The sequence below is a fragment of the Cervus canadensis genome, chromosome 33 (genome assembly GCF_019320065.1).
Source record: "Cervus canadensis isolate Bull #8, Minnesota chromosome 33, ASM1932006v1, whole genome shotgun sequence".
Classification (NCBI taxonomy): domain Eukaryota; kingdom Metazoa; phylum Chordata; class Mammalia; order Artiodactyla; family Cervidae; genus Cervus; species Cervus canadensis.
In genome coordinates this window covers 28,497,225-28,518,354 of record NC_057418.1, presented here as the reverse complement: position 1 = coordinate 28,518,354, position 21,130 = coordinate 28,497,225, and the positions used below count along the sequence as shown (strand labels likewise).

The 21,130-nt window shown below is 43.3% G+C and overlaps 1 protein-coding gene across 1 annotated transcript in view; it reads right to left on the bottom strand.

Annotated features, from left to right (window-relative positions):
- Window positions 1-21,130, bottom strand: part of ARID1B (AT-rich interaction domain 1B) — a 410,189-nt gene that overhangs the window by 41,511 nt on the left and 347,548 nt on the right. Inside the window, exons 8-9 of the mRNA XM_043456854.1 lie at window positions 19,516-19,843; window positions 27-172 (exon numbers count right to left, since the gene is read on the bottom strand). Coding sequence (XP_043312789.1) covers window positions 27-172; window positions 19,516-19,843 — 474 coding nt within the window. The remainder of the gene's footprint in view (window positions 1-26; window positions 173-19,515; window positions 19,844-21,130) is intronic.

The window sequence follows — 21,130 nt, the reverse complement described above, 5'->3', positions numbered from 1 at the left end:
CAGAAGCAGGGAGCTGCCAAGGTTACCTGTTGAGCTGTTCACCATATTGGGCGTCATGCTGTAGGGGGGCGCCTGGGTGTTCATCAGCCCAGAGCTGTTGTTCATGGGCTGGCTGTAGGGCGAGCTGGAAGCCATGAGTCCACTCTGATTCATGCCGGGAAAGCCGCCTTGCCTACATGAAGAGAAAGCACATGCATCCGTATACTGACCATGCACAGGAGCCGCAGCTTACCCGGCAGTCATTTCTCACCGTGGCAGCCATTATGTAAGGGGTGGGGCCGTTATTTTTCTTCTTCCCTTAAAACAATTTATTTCCTGAAGCAAAAGGCTGAACTCTACTGCTAAGTAATTATTTAATGCACTATGTAAAAATTCCAAATAATATAAGTTCCACAAATAATCTTGTCAGGTGTTCCGGGTTATAATTTATAGAGAGGAATATGAACAGGAAAGGGGGAACTTGAAATAAGAACAGGAATTACAAAAGCAAGCAAAATTAATTTCTAACATTTAAAAAGATTTGACTCTTCATTAACATGACTGAATACCCCTTGCATCAAAAACCAAAGGTCAAGAAATAAAAAGCAGGTGGGCAGTGTGAAAATGTTGTTTAAAAATTTTTTTCTTTGACCTAAATTTTCTGATATAATGAATACTGGAGAAAGAAATTCCAAAACTCCCTTTAACATTGTGCAATTAGGTACTATTAAAAACACATCAATTTCCCTATGTTAAAATTACACAGTAAACATCAGACTTCTACTTCTTTTTGTAGAACTTCAAGATTGCCAGGAGAAATATCAACAACCTCAGATATGCAGATGATAGCACTCTAATGCAGCAAGTGAAGAGGAACTAAAGAGCCTCTTGATGAGGGTGAAAGAGGAGAGGCAAAAAGCTGGCTTAAAACTCAACATTCAAAAACTAAGATCATGGCATCTGGTCCTATAATGGGTTTGAAAAAGTGGAAGCAGTGACAGATTTTACTTTCGTGGACTTCAGAATCACTGCAGATGGTGACTGCAGCCCTAATATTAAAAGACCCTTGCTCTCTGCAAGGAAAGTAATGACTAACCTAGACAGAGTGTTAAAAAGCAGAGACATCACTATGCCAACAAAGGTCTGTCTGTATAGTCAAAGCTATAGTTTTTCCAGTAGTCATGAATGGATGTGAGAGTTGGACCATAAAGAAGGCTGACTGCTGAAGAACTGATGCTACTGAATTGTGGTGCTGGAGAAGACCCTTGAGAGTCCCTTGGACTGCAGGAAGATCAAACCAGTCACTCCTAAAGGAAATCAGCCGTGAATATTTATTGGAAGGACTGAAGCTGAAGCTCCAATACTCTGTTCACCTGAGGCAAAGAGCTGACTCACTGGAAAAGACCCTGATGCAGGGAAAGACTGAAGGCAGGAGGAGGACGCAGCAACCGAGGATGAGACGGTTGGATGGCATCAATGATTCAGTGGACCTGGGTTTGACCAAACTCTAGGAGATAGTGAAGGACAGGGAAGCCTGGTGTGCTGCAGAGTCCATGGGGCTGCAAAGAGTTAAACATGACATGTGACTGAACAACAACAAAGGAGTTTTTATACTGGAGACAAGTGACCCAAGAGGCTCCCAGTCAACCCTCCCCCCACTGTTGTGCAGACTCATTTTTATAGTGACTTAGTTTTGTGCCTATGTTCTGAGAAAGACAAATTTCTCTTAAATCCTGCAAAGAGGAAAATCCTTGAACCGAAGGAGACAACTGTCACACAATGTCATTCCTCTAACTGTTGGTAATGAGGCAGGGAAAGGTAGGGGGAGAGGTTTGAACAGCACGGTGGTTTAATTTTCCCGGGAAAATTATGATACAGAAAGAAAGATAATGGCAATACTGCAAAATCTTGCAAAGACTCCACTGTTGGTAGTCAAGCTTTTCTTACGTAAATAGTACACTTTAAAAAAAAACTTATCAAAGTTTTGGCTACTAACATTTACTCTTAGGAGTAAAGCTGATAGGAGGGCTAAAAATGCAGAGAGTGAAAAAGCTGGCTTAAAACTTAACATTCAAAAAAACGAAGATCATGGCATCTGGTCCCATCACTTCATGGCAAATAGATGGGGAAACAATGGAAACAGTGACAGATTTTATTTTCTTGGGCTCCAAAATCACTGCAGATGGTGACTACAGCCATGAAATTAAAAGACACTTGCTCCTTGGAAGAAAAGTTATGACCAACCTAGACAGCATATTAAAAAGCAGAGACATTACTTTGCCGACAAAGGCCCATACAGTCAAAGCTATGGTTTCTCCAGTAGTCATGCAAGGATGTGAGTTGGACCATAAAGAAAGTTGAGCAATAAAGAATTGATGCTTCTGAACTATGGTGTTGGAGAAGACTCTTGAAAGTCTCTTGGACTGCAAGGAGATCCAACCAGTCCATCCTAAAGGAAATCAGTCCTGAATATTCATTGGAAGGACTGATGTTGAAGCTCCAACACTTTGGCCACCTGATGCGAAGAACTGACTTATTTGAAAAGATCCTGATGCTGGGAAAGATTGAAGGTGGGAGGGGAAGGGCACGAGAGGATGAGATGGTTGGATGGCGTCACTGACTCGATTGACATGAGTTTGAGCAAGCTCTGGGAGTTGGTTATGGACAGGGAGGCCTGGTGTGCTGCAGTCTATGGTGTCGCAAAGAGTTGGACATGACTGAGCGACTGAACTGAACTGAAAAATGCAGACACCTGGCTTATCTGTTCCAAATTATGATTACAACCCCCTCCACCTCCATTAAACTGTCATTTAGTGGTTCTTAATGCATAACAGTAAAAAAAAAAATTTAAGAGATTACTTAAGAAATTAACATAGGTCATTAAAAAATACTATTCTTTAAGTGCAGCTATTTTCAGTGGATTCAACTTTCTGCTTGGTAGAAGTTCAAACTTGGTCTAGCTGAATATTCCAAGTATCAAGGGTTTGAGTGGTTTTTTCTTTCTTTTAAATATTATATCAACCATTCAGAGAAATTCTACACAAACTAACACTTACGATGGTTTGGAAGGAATACCCTAGACGGCTGAAAGGCTAATGTGAGTGTGGCTCCGGGAGGAAGGAGTGTTATTTCTGCCTTGAATTCTCAGCTCACCTAAGTCCCCCTCTGGGTAACTGAAGATGGTAGGCATTAGACTGCAGGTCATTATAATGTGTCTAAGATCACCCAGTGGTTTCCGATTCATCTCTAAGTCATCAAATACTTATAAATACACTGCTCAGAAGCTATGAACATATCCCAATATGGTCAGGGTTTTAAACATCCACAATGTAGACTACTGGCATTAACTTTAGTATCTTTGGTTCTCTTCTAAGGTGTTTTCTTTCAACATGACAATTTAGCATTTATGCAACTGTTTCACAAGAAAACAAGTAGCACCTATCGGGATCATTCTCTCTTAGCTGATAAACCAGATGAAGAGCATCCTTGACTTATGAACAGGCTGTGTTTTCTGGAGACTACTTCCAACTCAGTGACTGCTTTCAAGTTTCAGCCAACTTCAGAATACAGGTTTAGGGGTCACCTCTACGAAGGCCCTCCTTATTCCCTGATCTGGAAGCTCTGCCTTCTCCAGACTCTGTGCCTTTTTATAGCTTTATAGCTTCTGCACTTTCCTTTGTATATTAACATAATTTAGGTTCACGTCTTGGCTCTTCTAATGTATGCCTTTTGAGAAGTACAAATGAGTACATCACAGCTACTAAAAAGTATTTGTTAAATGAATGAATTGATAGAAAATGTTTTTATCATTGTGAATGGGCATTTGGATAGATGACCACCTTTTCAAGCTTCCACCAAATTCAGTTTCACATTTGGTGAAACTAACATGTGTATGAAACTCACAGTTCCGTAAGCACACTTGTTTACAACTGAGGTGGAAAAAAAAAGAATCAGAGTATAAAATCCACCAGGCAGATGGTTAAATTAAGTAACCTCAAAGGCCCAATTCTATTATTTCTCCCCCAAGTCTGCATCTTCAATCACCATAAGATGATGAAAGTGCACATAACAGGTTTTAAAAATAACAAAAAGTTTAAGATTTAAAGGTCCGTGCAGTGGATGTCAGCTACTGGTTACAATGGTCCTCAATGAAACTATGCCTCTGGCTTTAAAAGTCAGACTGAAAAGCCAGGGCTCTTGACTCTGTCACTAGTGACACTATCCACTGTCACTGGGATCCAGGAGGAAAGCTCTGAGCCCAGTGTTACACATGAACATGGAGGAACTGATAATGATGATAAATATTAGTAATTTATTAAGTACTGACAAATATGCCCAACATGATTTCTAGGTACTTTATACATGGAATTTTTTAAGTTCCTGGAGGAAAGGAGGTAGCATTATGGTCACAAACAGCAAGAAAATAAGGATCAGAGAGATTAAAAAACTTGCCTGAAGACACACAGCTAGTAAGTGGCAGAAGGAGAAGCCCCTAAGCCTGCTCACAGACCAGTATACTATATATCGTCTCTCAGGGCCCCCCGGCACAGCAGACTCTCCATGGCACAAGGCAGCCTGCCACGTCCCTTCCTTGGGTCTGCCACACTTCTGTTTTGTTGTATTGTTGCTGTTGTTACACAGTTGCTCAGTAGGGTCCAACTCTTTGCGACCCCATGGACTTGTAGAACTCCAGGCTTCCTTGTCCTTCCTTCACTGTCTCCTGGAGTTTGCTCAAACTCATGTCCATTGAGTTGGTGATGCCATTTAACCATCTCATCCTCTGCCGCCCTCTTCTGTTGTAGGAAGGGACAAACCAGAGCGGTGCTTTTCTCTAGGTTCCTGGAGGGCTCACTCAGTGAGGTGGACACAGTGAGAGGTGGTGGAAGTGGACAGATCAACCCCTGGACACTGACCTCAAGGAAGGCACTTATCCTGGGGGCTACAGGCCTCCTGGGTGGTATCCAAGCAGGAAGGAGCTGAGAAGGAAACGAGCCTCCCAGGAGACCAGGGCTTTCGTGCTCACGAGCACACACTTGGCCACCTGTCTAAGTGGGGGAGACAGCCAGTCTGTCATCATCACAGAAGAAACTCTATTCATGACTGCTCTGGAAACCACTGCCAAGACTATTGGTAATTTTGAACAAGCAAAATGGGCTTTATACTAAAAAAGAGCTTTCAATGGCCTCTGTTGAATTTTGGAAATGGAGACAATTTGTTTTTTGGAAGGAAATAGAAGATGGTAGCCTCTCTGATTAGGCTGAGTGCTCCAACTACTGTGGAGCCTCCGACAAGAGCATTTCCAGGGCTCATGACAGAAAGCTGACGCAGCTGAGCCAATGACTGCTCCCAGGACCACAGGCAGTGCTCATGGACTTCCAGCTCTTTCTGACACTGCAACATGTGGAGTGCTCCGAACAGAATCAGGAGCGCAAAATAGTCACCAGACAGTTCCTTTTTTCAAAAGGAAACAAGAGCAACAAAACAAAAACAGCCACAAATACAAATTCACATAAGGGAAACATTTTTAACATAGAATGCTACCCAAATGGAACAGCAAAGGGGCCCACCTTGATCTTCGGGTCTGTGAACTGCTGGGCTGCGGTTTCTAGCGGGTCTATGGGCTCAGATGGTTTTTATCATGAATGATGCGCTCCTGATGCCACAGATCCCTTACCCACAACGGCTATGGCAATGGAGGCCCAGTAACGTCTGAGGGGGGTGGGCTGATAAACACCTGAAAATAACTTTTTGTTGCTGTTATGCTGCTGAGGCGGCTACTGGACTGCGTCCTGTGAAAATGACTGTTGATGGCTCCACAAACCACAAGGCACTTACTACATGGCCCTGTGCTGGCTGGGCCAGGGTACAGCCTGGCATGACCCCCCAGTCTGGAAGTGTTGAGATGTGATGTGCAGGGCTGTCATTTAGAAGCGTGGACTTGCAGAATGAACCAAAGGAACTTTAATCAGTCTTCAGCTGGGACTAGATCTAGGTGTCTAAGATCTGTCATTCCATGACAAGAAGGAGGTCATCACAACGAGAATAATTGAATAATTCAGATGCAGAGCCTGCCCGTTTACACTTCCATCCAGCACTGTTTCTCCCTGTTCCTCAGTCTACACACACACCAGCAGGTTTTCACAGATCCTCCTTTTATTCACGTGGGAGATTTCTCAGACAAGACACATAAATCTGCCAATAATGGGCTGGCTCTGTGGGAAAAATCCCGGAAGCAAACACAGATTTTTAAAGCGACCATTTCCAATGGTTCACTGTGAAAACAGAAAGGAGAACACAGCTTCCCACCACAGTCTGAATTTAGCAGGTGAAATATAAGTATGAAATCCAATAAAGAGTAACCACACATTTCTAAATATTGTATTTTAAAGTCAACTACAATAAAATGTAAAGTAAAATAAAGTCTGTAGATGATTCTGGTGTTTTAAAAGAATATTTAGGTCATATTGTTTTAGCATTCACTACTATTCTTTTAACAGGGATAGACTGGAACATGTAAAATGTTCATTTTGAGAATGAACTGATTTCTGACACAGCTCTTTGGAGAAGAGTAGGGGCAGACAGAGGGTCTCCTTTGTAGCTTAGTTGGTAAAGAATCTGCCTGCAGTGCAGGAGACCTGGGTTCGATTCCTGGGTCAGGAAGATTCCCCTGGAGAAGGAAATGGCAACCCACTCCAGTATTCTTGCCTGGAGAATCCCATGGACAGAGGAGCCTGGTGGGCTGTAATCCATGGGGTAGTAAGAGTTGCACATGACTTAGCGACTAAACCACCAGGGCAGACAGAAGAAATATGTTGGAAACAGACACCTTGTGAGTGAAGTCACTTTATAAAGCCCCAGTGGCAAAGACACATGGAGGGAAGCTCCACTCTGAAGAGTTCCAGTACTGGAGACATCATTCCTGAGTTATGCTCAAAAAGAGCATGCTTTACTGGAGAATGGCATGACCACCAAACACACGTATCTCCAAACTGTCACTATGGAGATAGTTTAAGTTACGAAGCCAGAAATATAGTTTAAGTTATAAAGCCAGAAAAGATTGCTGACTGACAAATTAAATGAGACTTTCACTGAAATTTAGGGCACTTTCTCACTTAAAACCCAAAGCTATCAGAACCAGGAACCTGAAACTCTGAAAAGCCCAATTTAAGCAGTTTATTCTTGGAGAGCTCCCATCGCATACACAACATCACACAGGATGCCCTATTTCAACTGTTTTATAAACACAAATTTTGCACGTATATATCCAGATCACTGGTGAAACAGACTTGCAACCTAAGTTACACAGCAGCTCATCCAAACCAATACCAAGAGGGACACATTGAGTCAAGATTAGAGTGAGTCCTTTACATATGAACCTTCAAGTTGCAAAGTATCAAAGATGTGAACATGTGTGTCATCAACATAAGGCATGAGTGAAACTGCAGCTTGGACTTACAAACTTACTTTGTGGATTTATGAACCAACTGGACTTATGAACACCCTCTTGGAATGAAACCTGTTTATATGTAGTGGACTTACTGTATTCTAAATCTAATATCTTTAGAGTGAAAATCACTAGCTCTGCCCCCAAAACAACACAATCAGAAGGAAAGCAAAAGCTGTCTGAGCTGTAGCCCACTTTTGGTGTGGCTAATCCATGAATGCACCTTTCATAACAAACACAACTACAGTTCTAGGGGTGAAATCATGTTATAATCTCAACAAGCCAGTTGCTCTGGCTAGACATCAACCCTGTGAAGGTAAAGTGGCACCGACACCACTAAACCTGAGACAAAGAACAAACGCGAGTGCCAATGACTTAAAAAACTGTAGGCTCCTGGGAAGATGCACAGCCACATGCTACTTTTAATAAAACTCGCACCCTTTTCACTCAGGAAGACATGCTATCAATACAATAACAAAATTAATCAGAAATGCCCTCTGCGTAGCTGATAGAGTCACGTGTTCACGATGGGTGTGGGGGCGGGGGAGGAAGGAGCACACCGGGGGCCTGGACAAAAGCCAACAGAAGTCAGGCACCAGAGCCGGGAGTGGCCCACGGCAAGCACACTGGGTGGATCATGGGGAAGGGTGAGCACTGGGGATGCTTATGCGGATGCAAACAGTTTCACTGAGAGGTGAAGGAGAAAGGCGGGGAAGGCAGGAGGAGCGCCTTAGGCATCGACAGGCCCACCTGAGAAGGTCAGGGCGTGTCCCCTGAGGAAGGGATCTCCTCAGGTGAGATCTGAGGGATGGAATGGGACTTAATCAGGTGAGGGGAGGAGAGGAGACAAAAGAGATGAGGAGGACGGAAGGGCCAGGTCACACGAGGCTTTGGTTCTGTGAGGTTCTGCCTGTACCCTCAGAGGAGCTGACAGAGGTGAGGGGTTTTAAATGGGAGAAATGGCAGCAAAGGTATGTGTATTTATTTCAAAGGCGTGGTCCTCTGTGGGCACACCTGAGGCGGGAGGTGTGAACACAGGGCAACAGGGTGGTGTGGAGCTGGGCTGAGTGGGGACCAACGGGAGGCTGAGCGCTACCTTACAGGTAACCTGGCAGCACCTGGTGATGAGTCAGACACTGGGGGGAAAGAAACGTGGGGTCTGAGCTGCCCTTGAGCTGCCCGAGGCAACGGCCAAAAGGCAGCTGGAGACACAAGTCTGAAGTCTGGTGAGTCCCTTCATATATTCATCCTTCCTCCCTAGGCAGAGATGCCTTTTACAAGGCTTCTTGATCTGTCGTCTAAGGTCTTCCCTTGTTGTGAACATGATTCTCTTTCCAAGGCAGCCTATTCCCTTAGAGAGAATGGAAATGGGTATGATGCCAGCAACAAACTGGTTAGAGTAACAGTTGTCAGTCATTTCCCAGCTATGAATTAATAAACCCGCAAACCCTTTGGTAATGGATACATTTAAGTTCTTTTCCTTTAAGGGTGGGCAAAGAGGAGTGTAATAACACTTGACATCTCTATGAAGAAGGCCCTCTCAGTAGAGGGGGTGATGACTGTTAGCCTGTTCTCCAGAACCATCTTTCGTGAGTGCACGTTTGCAGATAACTCTTCTGAGTGGAATTTCTCCTATGCAGGTCTCTACCGTGGGCTTGTGTAACACGGTGGTGCCCACAGGGCCTGCCTGGGCCTGAAGCGTTCCTGCTGCTTGTCTCCCTGTCTCCTTCACCCCGCATCTCAGTGAGGTTGTTACGGCCAAGCACGGAGGGATCCCGCACATGCCATCCTGAACTGCCTAAAAGCCCACATCAGAAAGCTCGTTTCCTTTTTTGTTAACTACTCCGTGCAGACTTCTCAGAGGGCTCTAACCTGTTATCAGTCCTGCTCCTGGCACTCAATCGAAAATGCCACCAGTTGTGCAATTTTGAGATTTAGTACTTCCTTTTTGCCTCAGTGCAGGTAACTGGTTTCAGTTGTTCCCAAAGCCACTGACTGGTCTTCACCTTGTTTCACAAAGCAGCCAGGAGAACAAACAGAGCTCTAGGCTTCTGAAGCGAGAGACTTCCTCATCGGGGTGTGAGGAAAATGCAAAAACTCTCTGGCTGCCTGAAGTTTGGTAATTGATAACTAAGAATGTTCTCTTCATCTCAAAGTTGATTTTGGTTTGTTCAGCCCACTGTTCTGTTATTACGAAATGTTTACTGGCAATCATACAAAAATGACTAAAAGTCTCCCTTTTGAAGATGCTACCTTCAGAGATTTTGACATCAATGCTTCTCTCAAGTGCAAGTGTGAGAGTTGGACTATAAAGAAAGCTGAGCGCCGAAGAATTGATGCTTTTGAACTGTGGTATTGGAGGAGACTCTTGAGAGTCCCTTGGACTGCAAGGAGATCCAACCAGCCCATTCTAAAGGAAATCAGTTCCGAATATTCCTTGGAAGGACCGATGCCGAAGCTGAAACTCCAATACTTTTGCCACCGGATGCGAAGAACTGACTCATCTGAAAAGACCCTGATGCTGGGAAAGATTGAAGGTGGGAGGAGAAGGGGACGACAGAGGATGAGATGGTTGGATGGCATCACCGACTCAGTGGATTTGAGTTTGAATAAGCTCTGGGAGTTGGTGATGGATAGGGTGGCCTGACATGCTGCAGTCCATGGGGTCGCAAAGAGTCGGACACGACTGAGAGACTGAACTGAACTGAAGTGCAGGGTGTTAAGAAAGCCACAGGGGCAGCACTGGGCCCCAAACCTGTCTTTCCTGGGGCAAGAGGTGACCCCAGACCGTTGTGGATGCTGGCACCTGTGGCTTCCGAGCAGCCTCTAACAAGCCATAGCTAGTGCACAGTTCCCTTGTCTGGTAAAAATGGGATGTGCTGAACCTTGGGAAAGAAAAAATGAGTTGCCTCCGATGTCCCCCATAGAAAGAAAAAAGTGCCCCATTTTAACTGCATGATATTCAAGATCTTTGTTTTAAGAAAGTTTATCTTGAGATCATAACACCACTCAAGATCTCCAATGACTTATAAAGGGGACTATTCTTTTCCAGTGACAGGAGTTCCCAGCCTCATACCAAGACACTGCCTGCATGTGTACAAGCCATAAGGGAGAGAGAGCTGACTCAGGAATAGGTCTCCTTGGAGGTATGGGCACCTCGCACACAGGGAGCAAACCAGCACGACAGGCAACGAGGAGCCAATGAGTAGCTGGAAACGAGCTGACCCGTGTACTGTTTTGGAGGGGACAACCAAGAGGGCACAGATCTCATGCATATTCAGACTTTTTAGATCCTAACAGACCATTCTTAAGACCTCTTAGACCCCAATGGACCATTCTTAGACTTCTTAGACTCTAGTGGACCAGTCTGTTGGCTGAAAAATAAACAGAATTTGAGTCCTGAGATCTGCATTTCATATGCTTTACCACAGCAACACTCTAAAACCCTCTAATGAGGAATGCACTTGTCCAGGGCTGCAGTGTCAGGAAGCATATCAATACTACAAAGTTACTTAATTTGTTGTGGTCTAACACTATTCAAAATTAGGGTAAAAATGTGGCAGGAAAGGCCTAACAGCGGAGCAAAACTATAGTTCTTTATGTCTGTCCCAGCTGCTCAAAGAAGCAGGAGGGGCAGGATCCAGCAAGTTCTTCCTGGTAGGTTTTTTACAGTCAAAACCATTCCACTAAGAGTTAACAGGGACAAAATCTTATGTTGCTCAGTCTTATCTGACTCTTTGTGACTCCATCAACTGTACTCTGCCAGGCTCCTCTTGCCCATGGAATTTTTCAGGCAAGGCTACTGGAGTGGGCTGCCATTCATATTCCAGGAGATCTTCCCAATCCAGGGATTGAACCCGCATCTCTTGCATCTCCTGCATTGGGAGGTAGATTCTTTACCAATGGCACCACCTTACAGTTGGGTATTTTAATCTATGCGATGGAAATGGAGCTCAAAATAAGAATGAAGGTCAAGATCAGGACAGCCGCAGGGAGTTGCTCCCACAGCCTCACTGCTACCAGCTGAGAGGTCCTCTGAGCTGTCAGAGAATCCAGCGTCCTCTCCACCCATGATCTTCACACGGTCACCGGCGACACCTCCCCTGCCCCAGACTGGATCACATCTTCTTCACCACTTATAAACTCTTCCTGTTGCCTTCAGTTCAAAGCTCTGTTGAAGTTATGAGATTTCAGGCTGGGAACCACTTGACACTTCCGGGTTTCAGCCTGAGAGCCCCGCAGGTTGGGGCTGAGGCCAGCAGTACTACCTGACATATTCGTGATCGCTCAACAGCCACACTTGAACAACTCTGAACAGCTGGGACTGACTGGGCTGCATTGCTGATTTTTTCATGGGTGGACTGCAATGCTGATTCCAGATATGCTAATCTGTTTGTCCGGTATAAGTATGTGGTATGTGGAGGCAGAGATGTCACGAGGCCCATGAGGTCAGACATGAAGACAAGTGGCCTGGACGAGTAAAAAGGGGCATGCACTCCACCGATGGGAGACCCATCTGGTTAATGAGAGCCCCAACCCAATACATATGTCACTGTGAGCTCTCTTAGGCTGTAAGGATGGCACCCTCTAAGAGGCCCTGTAAGAGGTTCAGACTGGGACATGGATGGGAGACCTCCTGAGAAGGCAGGTCTAGGTATGGAGGGGAGCTCGGAATATCACAGAGTATCAGGAAGATACTGTTATGTGAGAGGATACTCGGAGGTAGAAAATGAGACAAAAGATCGCCTAAGCCTGAGTTAAGGTATCAGGTCTATTTAAACATCAGTCTCTCCTAATTCTACCCAGTGTCCCCAGCCCTGGTCCAGTGTTGTCTTCAGCCAGTGTCTACCAGGTACAAAGCACAGGTCACCTGAGCTCGGGCTTGTCCTGCCTCCTCCCTCCGTGTTTTTCATTAGGGCTCTTCAGCTGCAGGAATCCCTAACGCAGGCCCCAGAACTGCGCTGGTCCCCACACCAGGATCCCCCAGTTTATAACAATAAACACAGGCTCATGAGCCTCACCTGGTGTGAGGCTGGGGTGAGGGTGTCTGTGTTTATTTAAAAATCTCTCTAGATAATATCCAGTCATTTAAGGAACTTCACAGACTCTAGTCTATTAAAAGGTTTGCTGTACATTTCATACTTTGATTCCCTGGATCTCATTAAACTTTAAAAAACAATTTCTCCTGGTCTTTTAAAAACTATGTTTTAATAATTTTTTTTTAATTTGAAGACTAATAAACGTGGTTTATGGCTGCCATAGTAATTTTGAAACTGAAAGATTTGTTTGAAATCATAATCTTAAAATATCAACATAATAATATTCATTCAAATTCTTAATTTTGAAAAAAAAAGGAGCTATAAATGAAAGCATAATGTTTAGATGTTAAAGCAAAGGCTTGTATTTAATTGCAAAAATTAAAACTCTATTTAAGTCTTTGAAATCTTTTTGCTTTGTCTTTCAATAACATGGCTTTTCAAATCATAGCTATTATTTTAAAACCTAATTGGCCAAAATCCAAAGGGCTAAATTCTTAGTTAACACAAATCACTCAGACCTCTTCAAGCCCAATGTAGCTGAGGCCTGACACACATACGTTTCTTCTCCTTCTCTTTGACACATTAATGCACCATCTCCATTACTATGTTTCCACATCAGTGGCTCCTTGCCCAGCAGAACTGCGTCATACTGGCTTCAAGGAAATAATAGAGAAAAAGTGCCTTGCTGGCAAATAGCAACAGGGAAAATGAATTATAAATACACCTCACTAAAGAATAGTTGCTGGAAGGTGTGTGCATGTGTGTGTGTGCACATGCACATAAGACAGACATAAGCGCCTACGGAGGCCCACGAGGACACACCAACCCACCTGGGTGTGTGTGTGCTGTTTTCAAGCAGAGAAACCACTGCTGAGACTCTCATAGAATAGTCAGCCATGTCAACACCAAGAGTTAGGTTGCTACTGACCCAGCTACCAAGACTTCATGAAATTTATTCACCTTGTTAAAGAGTGGCTAAGACTGAAAAACAGTATTAATTAAAATCTCTAATCTCCTACCTTACTAAAAACAAAAGCATTTAGATTTCAGTTATCTGATCTTTCAGTATGACTTAAGAAAGAATTAAAATGTAGGTCTCCAGACTCAGGGTTGTGATATTCAGAATAATAATTCCTTCTAGACAGGAGAAATGAGACTTCAAACTGACTCATTTTTGCTCCTTAAAAAAAAAAAAAACAGAAAAAAAAAAACTAAGCAGTCTGAGAGTTTTCCTCCATCTGATATTCAGTTAGTCCACTGGGGAGTTTCTCAGGGACAGAAAAGGATGACAGATATGGCTTGTAACAGCATCACGAAAATGTATGCATTTGTAAAAATGCCAACTTCTGTTTCTATTCTTGCACGGCTCAGAATTCTTACTTCAACAGCTACACTCCAGTCTCAAGAATAAATGCAAAATGTTAAAGCGTAATTGGCAGGCAATCAAAGGGTGAAAAGGATAGAAATTCAAGCCCAACTGTGTGCCACCAAGTAAACTGTCACTCCATCTCAGGAGGTGTGTGGCTCCAGAAACAAACTCCCTGTGATGCGCAGCGAGTCTGTGTGGGGAGCAGAACACAGCCTTCCTTCCAGCTGCAACGGAGCCTCCGGTGAAGACTAGTAGTCCAGACCTCAGCACATAAAGGTGGGTCGCCAGTAAGACACTGATGAATATTTGCTTTCTAATAGTAGATTTGCCTTTGGATATGACAGGGAACGAAAATTAAGAGAACTTTTTCTTTTTTTTTTTTTAAAGAAAATCTAAAGAGACAGCACTAAGTAGCAAGAAGAGCAATAGGTCCAGACCGGCCCTGGGGGTCTGCTTTGCCCCTCCTGTAACTAACTAAATAACCGTGGGCAGTAATGTTGTAGGTCTTGGTTTCCCTCATCATAAAACTGAGGGGTACAGACTGGATGACATCTAAAGTCCTTCCAGCTCTAAAATTCTATTACTGTACAAGTGGAACTCTACATCCTCTTTGAACCGATTCTGATGAAAACATTACTAAAGTTCTGTGCCAGGACTTTGACACAAACCATCTCAAGCCACTAGAGACTTGATTAACGTTGAGCTACAGGAGGTGCTCGGGCTGGCTGACTTCAAGGAATCCAAATCTACCATGGCCTAAAGATCTAGGGCTTGCCAGGCCTTCTGTAAATTCACTGAAATCATGCATATTCCTTGGAGCTCATTTCTAAGAAAAAAAAAAAAAAAATCTGGGTAATGCAGAAATATCCAAATCCACAGATCAGCTGTATTGAGCAAAAATGTCAGTTGCTGGACAATACCAGGCGGGTGGCACCTAGAATGAATGAATGAATGAAAGCAAAACACACTAAATGACTGAGGAAAATTGATTTCACATGTGTGTATATGTGTGTTAAGCATAGAGGTCAATCATTCAACAAATATGAAGGACTATGTTACAGCTTGGGATTCATGGAAATGCTTCTTTAGAAGCAGTAAGTCAACATCTTTCCTAAACTGCTGGCCAACTTTGGCTCGCCTGCACTTCGACAATGTCTCAGAATTCTTCCAAAGTGATGCTACACACTGCCGTCAGAATTGGACTGAATATGAACGTCATCTGCCAGCTCTGACTAGGCTTTTAGTATGACAACTCATGTTTCCCACTCTCTGCTTCTCATGGCTTCAAAAGAACAGAACATTATCTAGAAATGTTTTAAAACTGAATACGGCAAGGCATCTTCTGAGTAAAAAGTATATCAAGTGTGTATGGGGGGCTACCCTGGACAGATATTACATACAAACTGTTCATTTCAACTTACTGGCCAGTATTATGCAGCTAACCTAGTAACTGAACAGTAAGATTCATAACATTCTATTATAAATTGTCTGAAAATCAAAATGAGGGAGTCCCTCACTCAAAAGGTGACAAAAATTGATTCATCCACGTTCCTTAAACACTCAAGGCAGCAGTTTCACGCTCAGTGTCACCCTTAAAGAAGGAATTAGCAAAACTAGTTAAATCTGTTTTGTTTTTTCTCTAAACTATCTTACATCCAACTAGTTGAGAAACCCTGAAGCATAACTGCCATAATCCTTCATTTCTGCAGTTAGCTTTCTGTCTCTAAATGTACACGCACACACACACCCATACACACTCTCTCTCTCACATGCTCACTCCCTCCCTTCATCTCAAATCTGTCTTTCTCAGATTCCCTCATAGGCTTTAGGCCCTTCAGGATTCTGACTTGAGAAAGAAGTCATCATAACAAATTCTGAATACTGTGTTTTTGAAAGGTTTGAGCTACTTCTTCCCTAAAAACTGCCATTTAGTGAACTGCCTTTTCAAGTTGCCAACCTAACTTTAACCTCACAGAGCTATCCATGAGGAGAGAAAACAAAAGCAAAAACATAATTTGCTGCGAGGAGCTGTTAGGTAAAGCAAAAACGATGCTGAAAATCAAATTTCCTAACCGCCAGCACTGAAACATGTACTACACATGTTTTCTCACATTCAAGCTTCCGCTATAAAAAAAGGGGGTGGGGCACAACAGGTTATATATACTGCAAAGGAAGGGAGATTTAAAATAGAAATAAAACTTTCTTTCTTTTTCAGAAAGAATAGTGTAAACACAAACGGCAAAACTCAGAGCAACAGGAATGGGGCTGCAAAGATGAGCCTTTGCCAAGTGGGTTTCATATGATTTACGGACTCACGCCAACATCTTTCTTTTCCTTATTTTTAATTAAGGAGGAGGTGCTGTATTCTGAGGAAGCTATCTGGATGCTGCTGGCTGAAATGCAGATCTGATCTTCTCGTGCTGGTTGGCGAACATTGATTTTCTGCCCCAGTGGAAGAGATTTTACTCTGATGCATGCCATTTAAATTCATTTTACACAGCTGCTTAATGTGGCTTGGCAAGGCCCAGCCAAACTAGCTTTGTGGGTCTAAATAGGACTCCTGAGTTGGTAAAGGACAGAGCCGATGGATTAGCAGCTGATGATAAATGCTTTTCTCCCTTCTTATCTTCCTACCAACTCAGGAAGTGACCTTGAATGTAGCACAAGAAAGGAAAAAAGATGAAAGGCAATTTCTCCAAAATAAGTGTGTTTACCTCATTCCATACTTATTTCAATTTTAGGATTATGTTTACAGAATTCTTTATTTGTTGGGACAATTAGCACTGTGTTTACAGGATTTAGAACTCTCAAATGGCAAAATTATCATTTGCATTTGTTGCCTAACTACATGTACAGAATATAAAGCTATTAAAAAGCTGTGTCACACATTCATAACGAGTAGTGAAAACACAATTCTGTAAGTTCAGTCTTCAAACAAAGTTAGTTGACTGCTCCCTGTTTTTTATTTTACAAAACTGTTATATCTTTCTACTGAAACTAGCTCCTGAACACAATTCAATCTACAGGAGATAATCTCATCATTACTATATGTTAAATAAGATCACTAACAGTATTTTTGCTTAAACACTCAGTATACTTCAAGATTATTTACTAACCTAAAGACAGTGACAGCCTGATATTACAGTTTTGTAGTAGGAAAGAAGAGAGATACTTTTTGTTGCTGTATGTAATTCCTGTGTTGAAACATAATAATATGGCAACACTGTGTTTGGGAAAAAAAATCCTGTGTTGGATTATTTGGTTGTATTTTCCCATTGACTTTGATATTCTAATCTTCCTTGGAAGAAGGAAAGAATAGAAATCTTTGATATAGATGTTTGCTCAGTGATGTCACTAGACCCTCCCAAGTCCTGTTAATAACCTCAGCCCTGCCTCCTGCCTGGGGCTCTCCTCAATGAGCCCGCTGCTCTGTGAATTCGGGGGGTGTGTGGGAGCAGGTCGCTGTTGTGGCAGGAATGACAGTAACACAGTCATGATAACGGTGCTGCACAACACAAGTCCCAGACAACACGACGACAACAGTAGGGGACATGACGCCGGAGTAGGTGACTTCATTATTTTAACGTGGATAAAAGTTTTTGTTTCCCTCTCAGGCACGAAGGAAAGAAGCCATGCCGAAGCCATGCAGAGACAGGATCTGGGGGGCGACATGCAGGTCTCTACCAAACTACCACAGTATTGCCGGGGAAGATGAAAAAACGAAACAAACAAAACAAACAAAAACCCGAAACAAACAAAATAAACAAAAGACAACCCCCTCTGAGATGGATCTTCTCTTAGGTCTTTCACGCTCCTGCTTTGGGTGTTCCTTTTGCAGCCAGATGGCATGTTCATTAACAGCTTAAACAAATGCCCAGGTCCCGCAGCAAGTCAGGGTGTGCGGCTACCTACCCGTACTGGTCAGGCTGGTGCATCATGGGAGCCTGAGAGTTGCCATAGTTGGGGTGCTGGGAAGAAAACATGGGGCGTCCGCCAGCCCCAGACTGGCTGGGATAAGCAGGCGACCTAATGTATGGTGGCCTAAAGTAGAACAGAAGAACAGCTTCTTTGGATTTGTTCTGTAGACAAGTATGAATCCCCCTGTCCATTACGTTATCTCCACACCAAGGTGTGGTGGCTATAGAGGGTGGTCTGATACTCCGTATTAGAGCTCTGACGGGCGGAACATGAAGGCAAGACTTTGGAATGGTCTATTGATTAGAAAAAGGAACTGAAAATGCTTGGATGTATACTTATACATTAATTTATATAAAATTATATATAAACTGATTCAGAAAGGGAACACAGCAAAGCTTTTTCATCAAACAACTGCCTTAATCTCTACAGTTACTGTCTTCCCAGCTCACTACTCAAGGTTTCATGTCAAATGCAATCAAATATTTTCTCCTTAAAAAGAAAATAACTTGTGTTTTTTTTTGAGTTGTGACAATGGACAATTCATTTAAACCTAAATTAGAACTTCAACTGGATGGGCCCAACCAGTCCTCACAGACAGGTATATTAAAACATTCTCTTTGCAGCCTGCATAGGTTCAGTTCAGAGGTATAGTGCCAGGGTTCAGAAGATTCTAAGTCACTGTAACATGGATAAGAGTGAGAAAGGTGGGGGGAGGGGGTAAGAAGAGAGAATCTGACTTTCATTTTGATTCCTCAAAGGAAATTTATTATTTTGTAGAGCAAATAGTGAGACTGGAAGGGTCCCTAACATTCTCAAATAGCAGCTTCAGAGGAAAAGTAACAAAAGGATACATTTACACACACACCACACACACACACACACAGAAGCTCTTATTCCCCCTTGACAAAATCAGAATCTTCTCTTTTCTCCTGAAGATACCGTATTGTTCAGTCGCTCAGTCATGTCTGACTCTGCGACCCCATGGACTGCATATCTTTCGGTGTCCTTTGTTTTAAACATCTTAACATATGTTAAACAAAATTCAAACATTTTTTCATGTGGGTCTTTTATATAGTTACTTTGTCTCATGAACTTTTAACTCAATTATTTTAAAACAGGTCCAGTATTTACTTCAAGACTTTTTCAGGATTAAAAACAAGTAAATAATTGAGGCTAAAGCCTTGCTCTATCAACTTAAATGTTCAGAAATACAATCTTTGTTTTGCTGACTGCCTTTTGGTTTGGACAGAGAGAGACATATGCCCAGAAAAATAAAAATACAACATAAGAACACGAAGCAATAAATCTCACACGTATACATTTAGACAAACACACACAATACACATATGTGCACATACAACGTTTCTATTTCATAAGGATTTCTACAGTGAGGTTAAAAGCAAAAAAGGGAGGCGTTCTTTTTGAATGTTTAGATTTGGGCCCGTTTCTAGGCTTTATAGTCTCCTCCTTAAGCCTCGCTGTGTTAAATGGAACCACAGACTCGCCCTGTACCACTGGCTCTGGGTGGCTAGGTGCAGTGGCTCTTCTCAGCCGTTTCAAACAACCTCCCATAACTGATTCCTTCCTCCATGTCTCATAGAACACAGTCTATCATTTACTTCTCTGGCCTTTCTGATACATGTAACACAAAAGGGGTGGCCAAGCACAGTGGCCCTCTGCTGCTCTCCACCCCCATTGACGGGATGACCGATTCTGGCTCCGCGCGTGAGCACATGTCCGCGCATACCGCCCGCCCGACAGCATACCTGCTTTGCGCCGAGTTCGCAGCGGCCTGCATCACTGCGGCAGCTGCCTCCTGTGCCTTACGGTTCACGGTTGGCATTGGTGGCCCCATTCCTGGCCCCCCCTGCTGAGACATGCCAGGAGAACTGGGGGTCATGCTGCTCATGTTTCCAGGAAATGGTCTGTTCTGCATGCCTGCGGATGGCACTCGTCCCAGGGGCATGGAGCCACATGGCTGGCTTGGCCCTTGTCCATGCATCTGGCTGTTGGCATTGACGCCCATGCCGGGCCCTGGGCCGCTGTAGCTTGCACTGGGCACCCCACTGTATGTTGGGGGTCTGGAGTAGTTACCTAAACAAAAATCAAACACAAATTAGAGCCTTGTTCTTAATATCTGAACTTGTGAAAACATTCGCTGGAAGTACTTTTGGTCCACCAATGTGCTCCACACAGAATATGAGTCATTATCCTCATTAACCCTTTCCCACTGGTGCTGATGAGGTTGGCAGTCTCAAAAGCATATGATCTCTGTACATTCCAAAGGCAAAGAGCCACACAGGACACTGGAACATGGAGAAACCCAGGCTGACCTCTGAAACCATCTCTGCACGGACACAGATGGAGTGCTGAGTGGTGCTTCAGCTCACTCAACACCTCATGTTCTTACCAAAATTCAACCAGAATAATTATTTTAGCCCCTAGTCCCTAGATGCACTCCAACCTGAGATTGCGCCAGTACATCACTACCACATGACAATAAAGTGTTCAGAAGGTGTAAGGAAACATGCACATACGGTCAAAATTACCCTTCAAAACCCCACAGGAGGGGTCATGTGGAAACCTGCAATTAGTCCAACCCAGTCGGCTTTTCTCTGGTATCTAGAGACATTTTTTTTTTTTTTGCTTGAGCACCAGATAAAAGTGGCTGGGTTGTCCCTGGCACCATGTCTTTTAAGTAAGTTTCAAGCACAAGCGTGGCACTCAGCAAGCAGGCAGGCTCTGAGACTGAGATAAGCGTCTGCAACCTCACCCCCATCCCTGCTCACACGGGGCACACGCTCCTGGGGGAGATGGCCGGGACTAGCTCAACACTTTTGTTTTCTCTCTCCTTCCACACCTTTTATTTTGGTTGAGGGTACATAAATTATAGTCAACTAAATTGAAGGCACGTATAATGCCACTTCGATAACAATAACTGCTGAACCACACACACTATGTGTGAGATATCAGGTTAAGTGTTTTGCATCTATGATTTCATTCATTCCTCCAATAATTATGAGAAATATAGATACGACCATGACTGCACTGACAAAAGAAGAAAATCAAGAGCTAGTAAGTTAGGATTCAAGCTCAAGCAAAATGATTATGGAACCAATGTAATTAACCAATAAAATATGCTGCCTCCCAATAAGTGACTGTGGAAATGAAATATATATAAAAGGAGAAGTGTTTGGAGAGTATGGATTAGTATTTCTCCATCATTCCTTACCACTTCCTGGAAGAATCTCATCTACCTAACGTAACTGTTCTAGGCACAGGGGATGTAAGGTTAAATACAATGCAATTCCTATACTCAAGAAGTTCACAATGTAGGAGTGTGAATGTGTGTGTGTGTGTGTGTGTACAAGGTGAAGGAGC